This window comes from Sphaeroforma arctica (genome assembly GCF_001186125.1).
Source record: "Sphaeroforma arctica JP610 unplaced genomic scaffold supercont1.608, whole genome shotgun sequence".
Lineage (NCBI taxonomy): Eukaryota > Ichthyosporea > Ichthyophonida > Sphaeroforma > Sphaeroforma arctica.
Window position 1 is genome coordinate 26353 of NW_014039950.1, and position 11773 is coordinate 38125.

An 11773-nucleotide genomic window follows, 5' to 3' on the forward strand; every position below is an offset into this window, starting at 1 on the left:
GTAATATATATAAGGTTAGATTATAGTAAGTATAATAGGTTATAGTATATATATATATGATATATATATCGTATGTATGTGTGTGTGTGTGTTGTGTTGTGTGTGTGTGCGTATGTGTCTGTGTCTGTGTCTGTGTCTGTGTCTGTGTCTGTGTCTGTCTGTGTGTCTGTGTGTATGCCTGTGTGTCTGTGTGCGCGTATGCGCGTGTGTATATATATATGTGTGTGTAGATTGTTATATACATTTGTGTGTATACACAGGTGTACAATTTTGTCCATTTTGTATAGACATATCCATGTGTTTTATATGCAAACGTACTGGACTTTGAATATATAGTATATGTAGTTGGGTGCAATACGCCTGTGAATGGGTTTGCACTTGTTGTTTTCTTTGTGACTGCCCTCATTCAAAAACGTATCTTCATGTGTAAGCGTATAGCACACATGACAACTACGTAGCTAGGTTACTAACGGACGCTACTTTTTTGTTGATAGTTTAGGCTTGCCTGTCAGATTATTGAATACGGATCACGCACTGCATTTCTCATGTCTTGCGCGTACACTGGCCACACCAGTCTCTGTTTTATCTTCCGTAAATGGCTATACTGCGCGCAGTGAGTGGAGCAAACATAAATCACATGCGAAATTCTATGATAATTGTGTGTAAAGTGTATAAAACTTATGTTTCCATTGATATGATGTGCCCACGTCTTCTGTATGTGCCTGTGCAATGAACAGCGCAAGTAGAAGAGCTCCGCGATCAGAATAAAAAATACGAAGAGGAGCTTGCAGAGATGGCTGACCTCAAGAAACTGCTGGGTGAGATGAGGATACAGCACAACGAACACGTCGATGCCATTGATGCGGTATGTGCGCCCGTGATGGTCCAAGATATTTGTGTATTACGCAAATACCTTCTGTTTCGACAGACCTGCAACAAACTTCTCAAATTGCATTTGTAACGATGAGAGAGAATGTGCAGTAGATTGAATCGTGTCCAATAAAGTATACACACGGGTATAAATTAATATGCCTGCTCGAACCACATCGGGAGGTCCTTTTCAGCGTTTTCTATGACCGACTTGTACTATGTGGTGTCCTTTAATACGGTACCTAGTTCGACAGGTATAGTGTAGTCGTCTTCTGTTCAATGCATAGCCAACCCCTCAGCTTCCTATGTGCTGGATCGGAACCAACATATCCGATATTGATGTGATTGCATACGGGTGACTCGCATCATTGCCGTGCGCAGTTGGTCACTTCAGAATGTAACTTGACTACACGCTCGATTTTATGTTCATTTTTCGGTGATAGTTATGGGGTCAGAATGCACCCACCATTCATTATTGCAGACATAGCGTCATTTTGAATTGTAACCTAACGAATTGTTAACGTTTTCTCTGATAGTGTTGCACTCACTCCGGTTGCTGTTAATGTCTGCAATTTAGTGGGAGAAACACTGCCAGGTCTCACTGGATGAACAATCGCGGGAATTTGAAGAGAAAAGACAGCACCTGGAGAACAGGCGAGAAGAGGAGGATGAAAAAGTAAGTCTGAGATATGCACAATAGTAGGCCAGCCACCAAAAGGTTGTAAACTAAGTCTGTTCACCTACAGGCATGCCGCACAACAACTGTTGTATTCTTCATCGCATGCATGTTTTTTGCGCGCTGCGCGCTTGTTATTGTTGTCAGCCGCATCAGTCCAAGCTCGCAAAATAGTTGATCCACCCAAGTGTGCGACCCTTTTGAACCATGGTACCTTTATCCCTATATGCTACTTGGCGCTGTCACAAATGTCCCTATCACCTCTCTTTCTCTCTCTCACTCTCTCTACGATACCAGCTATATACCTGTATGGAGCAGCTGAGAGCACTTATCCTGCTCTGCTCGAGGAAAGTAGACGGTGGTGCCAACTCAAATTCGGCGATAGTTCAAGCCTTGGACAGCATGGGCACAAGGGGTAAGAGTCACATGCGATCGGATCTTTTCCATGTCAAAGTTACTGCATCGAATTTGGACAGTCTCGTGTTCAAATTAATACTTTTCAATGATGGCTTAAAATTACTTCAGCATGACACGATGATTGTGCAATGTATTCTTTGCCCTAATTTGGATGCCTGTAAAGCTTTTGTACGCAAGTTGAATTGTTGCTCGATTATTTACAATCAGGGTGTTTCCGATTATCTTTTTAGGTGTATGTTGCTGGTCACTACTTTTTTAAGCAATGTTATACTTCATGAGGAGTGGCAGATTATCAATCGCCTAAAAACTAGCCTGTAATGCGATGTTTTGTCCAGATGCCGATACCAGAGTTGAGCAAACCGATCGTATGCTTTCCGAAATTGAAAGGCTCAAAGACTTAATAAGTGAAATGGAGAGGGCCGATGCTGATGCCGGCTGCGCTCAGCAATAACAGCTGCAAATAAACTATTCTGAGTGTAATACGTATCAATAAAACCGCCTTGCCACCTCTATATTATCACAAGAGAACTCATAAAGTGTTTATTGGATATCGTTCAATTAGTACGACATGATGATGCAGGTTAGCGCAATATCTAATCCAGGAGTGATGAACTAGCTTCAGGTTTCACGGCTTTCAGCGGGAGTTGCTGGCTAATCCGAATATGCTAAAAAAATGTGCTGAATGAGCACTATATCAATGGATGTAACAAGCATATCTCTCAGTCACATTTGGTTCACGACTGGATGAATATTTAATTGCTGTCATTACTGAATTCATAACTAATGGGTGGGGCTGTACCTGGCTGTCGGTTGCGTTGCGAATCTCACCACGTTAGATATATTATTTCACCTGTTGTCCCTATACGTTTCGGCAAATATATTTCCACGGACCTATGGGTTTCGCCGCAATATGCAGTCCGAATCAAAACGAAATCGCGCACTTGAAGACTTTATTGTTGCTCTCAGTATAAATTTCATCTATTGTTATCAGCGGAGCTTCGTTGATATTCAGCGTCCAATGAAGGTTTTGGTTGGATCCTTTCGCAGCAACGGTGATCTGCATCGACCTATCGCCTACCTATCCGCTATACTCATTCATTTTGCTTTGGAACTTCAAGAGGTCGGACTCGAATCAATGCACGACGATTAAATCCAGCAGTAGCGTATCTCACAGTCAAAATCATGTATTTGCAGTTCATAGGGATTTGCAGTGCATATGTAGCTCGTTAAAGTATTGTTATTGTACTTTTTTTTGTAAACTGTATACAATGCATGCCTGTCCCCCAACGCTTTCGCGGATCGCAATATGCCATTTCGGCAACCCAGTACACGCCCTTGAAATTTTGAGCGAAGGCCGTTCGCACAACACTACAGCACAATCCAAAATGAACCTTGGGATTGAAGATCTTACCATTGTTTGTGCTTTCCGTTAGTTTTGAGGACAAAAAGCCAAAAATATATTGCGCCGTAATTGTAAAAGATTTGGACTATCGACCAATCTGCAGACTGTTGTAAAACTTTGGAATCTAATAGCCATCTTTAATGACAAACATTTAAGTATATTGTAGAGCAGATGGACGATTTCCTTCGTTTGCAGTATTGTATAAATGATAACACAGACTTGTTCCGTCGATATATGCAAGGAGCACACGTCTCAGATAGGCAATAAACTGAAAATATACAGAAAGCACGCATCGTTGATACGAACCACATCGACATCTACTAAATAATCCAAAAATTATCGCATGTATACTGAAAAAAATATCTTGATCCTTTGAATATATCGATTTGTATTTAAGCATCTACGTACTGGCTGCTTTGCAGAAGCTTTTGTCATTTCACATCTGGATACTCTGGCTTTCCAAAAGAATATATACAATACATATAAACATACACATGATATATATATACATATATATATATATAGAATATGTATGTATGAATAAATGTATGTATGTATGTATGTATATATAGATATATAAATATATATATATACATATATACATATGTACATAGACTTACGCTAACCTGAAGACTAGTTCTGACTAACACTCTTTGGAGCTATACCTGCATCTGCCAGGTGCATCGCGGTATGCTGTGTCAATGCGATGGCCGACCGGCAAACCTTTCCACAACCAGACCATGCGCACTGCAACGCATACCCATTCTTAGCCCCACTCATCTGCGTGTGCTCAGCATTGTCTTTCTCATCCATGTCGAATTGCATTACATGGATGGATACATGCTTACTCAAGGCCGATGTGGTATTGAACCTCTCCCTGCAACCATGCCAGAAGCACGGATGGACACCCTCTCCGTTGCGCATAGAGATTGCGCGTGAATTGTTGATGTGCTGCCAGATGTGCTGCAGAAGGGCACTCCCGGAACGGCAACGCAGCCCACATTCGTCCCATTGGCAGACGCAACTGTCACTCTTCTGCAAAACTTCTCGTTTCAGCACAGGTTCCTTCGGACTACCACGGTAAGCACTTACACGGGGACTGTCTGCTACTGTTGTCTCGGTGCCGCGACGCGATGGCATGTTACTGTCTGTCGCCTTGAACATGACTGGCCCTTTAGCCATGTGCTTGTCAAACATAGCGAAGTTCTGGAGTCTCGCCTTCTCTCGATCAGAGAGTGACTGTGCATTCGCTGATCCGGCGGCCTTTGTTTGCGCCGATGTGATTCCTTGCGGGTGTGGTGGTCTGCTTAATGTGGGTTGCAGTTGAGACGAGCCACCTCGCTGCTGGTGTGATGCATCTTGTCTTCGCTCCCCCAGCCATCGTCTCTCCCCGGTCAGATGATCCGTGCCATCAGGGTTCGAATTCCCCGCACCATTCTTCACTTGCCCCTGAGCCCCCCCATTGGCCATCGCAGTCCCATTCACATTCCCAGCTTCGCCCGCATTTCCCGGCGTACTCGCACGCTGTGGTAATGCCTTGCCCAGTTTCTGTGACTCCGAGTTGTTGTGCGGTCCGCGTCGCTGATCCTCGTCAATCATGTCCTGGTATGCGGCACCACTACTACCCATCTGCCTCTCGTCCTCTTGCCTGCGATATACCTCCTGGTGGCGTCGATAAGCTTCGTCGTTTATAAGCCGGGGACCTTCATCTTTCTCCACGAATTTCCCTGCAGTTCGCTCATTCACAAGGTCTTCCCTGTCCACGCGCGAGCGAAAACCATCTATTTGCGACCGACTCGCCTGTCGCAAATCTTGGGCATCTTGCTGCTGGTGCAGTCTACTCATCTCCTGCAGCTCGCGTTCTCGTCGCAAAATATCCAGCTGTCGCATTTTAGTCTCTTGGCGCAAAAGTTCTATCTCCTGCCTTCGCTGGTACTCGAGCTCGCGCAGGCTCCGTTGCCTCTCTTGGCGTGACTCCGCATCGCTATACAGCTCGTTGGGGCTCAACCGCCCCTGCTTATACGGTTGTCTGGGAGATGTGGAATGCGGCCTGCGTGGTGGGAGAAATGCTCTCTCCTCGCCAAGCTCGCCAACCCTCGCAAAAGACTTGTTGGCACGGTCGCGGTCGAACTCATCCCCGTCGGCCGTATCCAGCCGACCGCCTCTGTCTGCAGGGTCGGAATGATGGAAGCCAAGCCCATTCCCACGCATCTCCCCCCGCACATCGTCACGCATACTGCCGTGCATGGCGTCAATATCATCATCTCGCCTGCCAGCGATTCTGCTGGCTGGTTCACGAGCACCGGGTGGGTGTGGATGTGTTGGCACCTTAGCATCGTAGATGTCTAGCTCTGCATATTTGCTACTCTCCGTGGTCTCGCGTGTCGCAGCGTATTTGTCACCAGCCGACATACCACCCAGGGCGCGCTCGCGGACAGAGTGCGGGTCAAACCCAGCACCAGCGTGCACCTTATGGGTATATCTCTCCTCAGGCTCTAACTTGCCACGCGTGTTCTCAAACGGATTGTAGATCGATTCCTCTCTTCGGATGCCCGGTGCCAGAGTCATCACTTCCACCGGTTTCGCTTGTGGCTCGAACTTGCGGCGATTCGGCGCTTGCCGTGCGGTCAGGTGCGCTTGCTGGTTAGCGTGCATATCTCTGTCTAAATAGAAATCAACACCTCGAGGAAGAGCATCCTCACCACGCCTCGCATACATCTCTTCATTCCTAGGATACTCGTCATCGCGTCCCGTGTATGACTTTCCTCCATCCCTGCCCCCATCGAACAACGATTGGTTCAGTCTGCTGTCTGGATAACTGTCCAGTTCTCGCATGCCACCATGTCGATACGGCGCCTCGTCAAGACGTTCGCGATCGTTCATACGGTCTCCTGTACGGTCCTCTCCCCATCCTTGCAGTCGGTCAACACGTGCTTGCACGCGATCGTATACGCCATCCCCAGGATACCCTTTCATACCACCCATGAAAGCATCGCTCGCGTCGCCGTGCTTGAACTCGTTGTGTTGCTTCGCCCAATTGCTGGTCGTGTCCTTGGCAGAAATCGAGCGCCTCACAAAAGGCTCTCGGATCCTGTTACCGAGAACGAACTGAGGCGAATGTGATCTTTTTTGGGGAAGGCTGCCAACCGAGACGTGCCGAACAGTACTGCGAGGCTCCCACGGTTTGCGATGGCCTTTTGCAACCAACTGTGCCGCACCCTCCACTCCTCGCTCAGTACTCCCGGATTTTCCTCCACCTCCTCTAATTGTGTTCACATTTGAGTCCACTCCTCTCATGCCCGAGTCCAAGGCACTGTACTTGCTACTCGCCAGGACACCCATGTCTCGCGGAGAGCCGACTATGCGATCGCCGAGTGGCGAACGATTCCGTTCAACTTGGCCGGGATAATACTCTGGTCTATTCACCCGATCGTAATGCTGCTGCTTGAGCTCTCGCTGATACGGTGACTGAGGTCTTCTCTGCCCATCGCCTCTGTTATGGCTGTACTTGGTGGCACACGGCGAGGTTACGGTCGGTGACCGGCCACGCTCCCGGCTATGCATCCGGTGGCTCCCAGTCATGTTTCCCCTGCCCATCTGCTCACCGGCGAGATGGCGTTCGCGATCTCTGTGGAACTTTCCCCCCTGCCTATCCATAGCATCCTCGCCCTTCGCAGCCATTAGCGAGGCTGCCATATGCGGAGACGTGGTTAAGGCACGAGGTTGATGAGCTGATAACAATGGTGGACTTGGAGTCCGTTCCGACTTTGTGTTCGATGCCGTCTGGTCAGCCAGCTTCGTGCCGCGCTCTCGATTAGATGGATCGTAATCCAGAAAAGACCAACCTTTGTCCGCGATACGTGCTAATGGCGGTGACATCGGGGGTGACACCTTTCTGACGAAAGTAAACGGCGGGCAGTTCACCTGATTCTGCCTACTGCTGTCCTGCACTTCTTCATACCGGTCACCGAGTATGTGATCAATTTCTGGATTGTACTGGGACATGTCGGATTTCTGCTCCCTCCTCAGCGAGCCATCCGGGCCCGCACCCAAGCTGTTGTGCGACTCGACGTGTTCGCGTGACTGAGACTCAGGTACGTGTTCGCGTGACTGAGACTGAGGTACGAGTTCGCGTGCCATTTCCTCTGCGCTGCCATATATTGTCCTCTGCAGTCTTTGTTCGCCAGCAGAACTCGTTCCCGGGAGTCGGGCCACTCGCACGTGCCCGTCCATCTCTAGCTCGTACTCCCAGTCTCCGCTCTGCCGTACTACATGACTTTTCCGGCCTTCCATGATATTCTGCATCTTATCGCCTGCCGGGTAGAGCAGTTTCTGCATCTTATCGCCTGCCGGGTAGAGCAGTTTCTGCATCTCCTCATTTGATTGGGTCCTTTTTGTCGTCACCTGGGGTGACAATATCTTTGGGACCATCGGGTCTAGCGCCGATACACTTCGACCCTTGGCCGAGACGGTACGTTTCTTGCCAGCCTCGCCCGAGCCTAAAGTGCCTGAGGCTTTCCTTTCGCTCAAGTCCCGCATTGACTTGGAGATATTCTTCTTGCGGGGTTTGCTCTTCTTCTTGCCCAGGGCTGGGTGTTTGGGTGTGATAACCGCGGTGGGTGCCTCAGCCTGCTCGAGTAAATCCTGTTCCACCTCCCAGCTTTCTTTGCGCAGAACAAAGTCCTCTGGTTCAAGGGGAACGGTTGAGTTGCTCACAGACCGGTCGGGGAAAGGCTTACTGATCTTCGGAAGGTTCGGTGACACGGCATTACTTGCTTCCAATGTTGAAGCCGAGGCGGTGGATGGTATCAATTTGGTGTCCATAGGCGGTTTGCCTTTGTTCAGGCCCGCTCCCATTGTATTAGTGTTCTGGTTTTTCTTCAGAGTAAAGGGCTTCGCTCCGTTCAACGAGAGAATGGCGCCCCTCCCAGCCTTGCCGTTGCCAGCCCCAGCGGTCGCTTTCGCCGTACTCTCGTCCTTTTTCGCTTTCTTCTTCACACGCGCATCGCTAATACTCGATGGTTTTTGACCGACAGTCGCCTCGCGACGGCCCTTTGTGTCCTCTTTCTCGATGTCTTGCATGCCCTCCATCTCGTGCATTTTCTGTATACACTGCAACATATTCACCTGACGTATCGCTTCGCTGTCTCGTGGTGTGCGCTTCATCTGTTGCGATCGTACTTCTTCGTCGCGCACATGCTGCATTCTGGATGCCTTCTCAACGTCTCGCCAACGCTCCTCGTTCCATCTCATTCTCGTGTCAGCAGGGATGGTATTCATTGGTTCTGTACGTGGTACATCCGACCTGCCGTGTGTTCCCTCCGGATCTAGTCTCTCCATCTCGCGTCGCCGTAAAATGTCCAGCACAAGAGCTGTCTTCGCAGAATCCTGCAGGCCGTCCGAGGAATTTCTATCGACCTCCTGAATACCGCCTCTACTCGCCATCTGCAACGTCCCGTAATCTTGCTGTCGCTCCATAGCATGTTCTCTCTCGGTGCCGTGTACCTCATCTCTGTAAGGCCTACTATCGAAACGCGACCCTTTCCCGCCATAGTGTGCACTAGACGGGCCGAAAACTCGCTCGAAGCCCCGGTAATCTTCGCCAACTCGGGCCCTTTCCGAATCTCGCAGCCAATCCTTGTTTGCGTTTCCGTGTGACGTTTTCTCCGGAACCGGCAGGTTTTCAATGTTCTGCATTTCCTCAAAGTCCCGTAGCTTGTCGGCCCCTAGTACTCTCTCCAGGTCACTCGGACGGTATCCATCTGACACCGAAGGTTTCTCAAGTCTGCGCGAGTTGTCTGCGGCCTCTCCGGATCTTTTTGCCGAGTGTGGCCGTTCTGAATCTCGCTCGTTCAGTACGAGTTCGGTGATTGCCCTCGCGTCAAATATATTTTTCGGCTTTAGCGCACCGTGTGCATTGTCAAATCTCTGCATTTTCTCCGACGCGCGGGCTGTTTTTAAAGCATGCATTGGCTCCGTGACCTGCATTTGTCTAATGCCATACATCTGGGACCTTACCTCTTCTATGTCATACTGTCCTCTACTTTGCGTTCCGCCTCCGTATTTCTCCCTCCCGCTTAGTATAGATTTTGCACTTTTGTCACCTTTATGATCCATATCCGACGGTATTGAATTGGCAGACCGCATCTCATGTATCCGCTCTATACTATGCATTCTCTCGACTTCCCGTAGTTTGTGCATGCTATCGTGGATCTGCTTGGAGCGTCCATGATCCGTATCTTGCCATGCTTCCCTGGCAGCTGCTCGGTGTGTAGAACGAATCGGCTCCTGTGTGCGATACGACTTTCCTGGCCCCTCATTGCGCGCGACATCTTGCGCGTTCTCTATATCCTGAAGTGCATCTAGAGCCTTTAATCTTTCGATACTACTAGATGTCTTGTAGGTCGGCTCTTGTCGCCTCATTGATCCCAAGTGCATACGATCCGGACTATGCTCCGCACTGTAGCTCTGAACACGCGCGGCATTGCTAAAATCAACCGTATCCTGACTCCTGCACTTTTCAAGGCTGATCACTTGTAATGCCTTCGCATCGACCATATCCTGTGTATTCTGTGTGCCTTGCTGAGAGTCCCCCTTTTGCATCTTGTGTGATTCCTCAGCCAGAGTATCGCTGAGCGCTCGCTTCCTCTCTGAAGACTGTCTTTCTGCAATCTGCTCCTTTGGACCCAATTTTGAAATTTGGGTCGAGAGTTGACCTATGTGTGATTCGAGTGGCTTCTCAGTCTTGTCGTATTGTGTGTTATCTTCGACATACTCTCGTTTGATCTGCTCGGACTGTCCTCCCTCCGTACTCAGTGATTTTCGATCAATTTTAAGGCTCCCACGTGTGCTCAATAAATTTGAAACACGCACATTGATTTCATTTCCTCTTTGCGCGTGGTCAGAATGCTCCGCCGAATTATCCTCTATACTATGCAATTTGTCAATATCCTGCAATTTCAAAAGGGAATCCCTTTGCAGCATGGCCTCTTTGAAATCAAGATTAATCTTACCCTGATCACTATGGTCTCGTACGCTTTCAAATTCGGGCTTGCCCGCTCCATTTGGCATACTCTGGTCACTTTGCTCGTTCTCTGGCTCCAGCGAACACTCCGTTACCGCAGCCTTCTGCATGGATGTCGGCAACAGCTGACTTCTAAGCCCTGCCCCTGTGCTAGTCCCGTGCGCATTCTCTTGGCTCTTTATCTTTTTCTCTGCGCTCTTAATCTCGCCATCGAGTTCCGCCTTAACACCTTCGGGCGATGCCTCAGGAGCATTAGATTTGCCGCCAAATTTCTTGTCGTCCACAAGACCAGGTTGCCCAGTGCACTGCACGTCGACTGACAGATATACACTTCCAGCATCACCAAATACCTGCTGTGCAGACTTTTCGGTCACACCTATCACCTCCTCGCCTATAGCAGTCGGTGATGATGTGTCCTCTACAGTATCGAGATTCTTCTCTGTATGTTCTCCGGCGATAGAGTAATCCGGTTTAGCCGCCACATGTTCTTCCTCCCTCTGTAACATATTGTGGTTCTCTGATGTATGCTCCTTCTCTTTGCCGTCAGATCTATTTTCTGTATCCTGCGACTTACCAATGTTGTGTGCTACTTTTTCTTTGGTACGCTCCGCCATCTTCAGCTCGACACTACTGGACTGGTCATGTTGTCGACTCACTTGTGTGACATCCCGATGGGCAGTTTCGGTCTGTTGCGGACTATTGTCGACATCTACGACTCGTTCCTCCCCTGGCTTTATTTTACTTGCTGCTGCATTGATAGAGTTTGACAAATTTTCCACCGGATTGTCATCTGTTTTGAATGTTGAGTGATTAAGAAATAGGACAGAAATATGAACATCCGATTAATGACTAAAATCTTTTCATAAGTTGATTTGACAGAATCTCCAAGAACCCGTGATGCGGCAGACGGTTTAAATAAGAAACTAGATTCACCCTCTCTATCGACGAAGACCAAAAAAAAAAATGAAGAAGCACAACTTAGAAAACAGACCTGAGGGGTGCCGGTCATCCTGATCACCGACAGCATCCTGAGTTTCCGAGGGGCAGTCTTGATAATGTAATAGTTCTCGCCAATCATGGTCCTGATTCATATAGAATTTGGATGCTTAAAAATGAGCATCCAGAACCAAAATGACCGCCTGTGCAGGACGTGGAATATTACTTCACGAAATATAAAACAGTGTAACGGCCGTATTTTTAACGATTTCTAACTTTGAACGTCTAAATTAAAAGAATTACAAAAATATTTCTGGCAATTTGACTCTTACATATATGTATATATAGATTAACAAGGAACATTCCTTTTATGTAAACATAAAAATATATTCGAATACATACTTATATATTATATGTATTTATATATATATATATATATATATATATA

At 48.0% G+C, this 11773-nt stretch overlaps 2 protein-coding genes across 2 annotated transcripts in view; one reads left to right on the forward strand and one right to left on the reverse strand.

The window, feature by feature from the left end:
- SARC_07567 (hypothetical protein) overlaps positions 1 to 2468 on the forward strand; it is an 8675-nt gene extending 6207 nt beyond the window's left edge. The window contains exons 7-10 of the mRNA XM_014298485.1: positions 738 to 865; positions 1448 to 1546; positions 1844 to 1961; positions 2299 to 2468. Coding sequence (XP_014153960.1) covers positions 738 to 865; positions 1448 to 1546; positions 1844 to 1961; positions 2299 to 2414 — 461 coding nt within the window. The 3' untranslated portion in view covers positions 2415 to 2468. The remainder of the gene's footprint in view (positions 1 to 737; positions 866 to 1447; positions 1547 to 1843; positions 1962 to 2298) is intronic.
- Positions 2469 to 3722: 1254 nt separating this feature from the next.
- SARC_07568 (hypothetical protein) lies at positions 3723 to 11480 on the reverse strand (the record flags this gene model as incomplete). The annotated part of the gene is made up of 2 exons (XM_014298486.1): positions 3723 to 11179; positions 11381 to 11480. The coding sequence occupies 2 exons, from the start codon at positions 11478 to 11480 to the stop codon at positions 3999 to 4001; spliced, it is 7281 nt and encodes a 2426-aa protein (XP_014153961.1). The 3' UTR covers positions 3723 to 3998.
- Between the last annotated feature and the right edge of the window lie 293 nt (positions 11481 to 11773).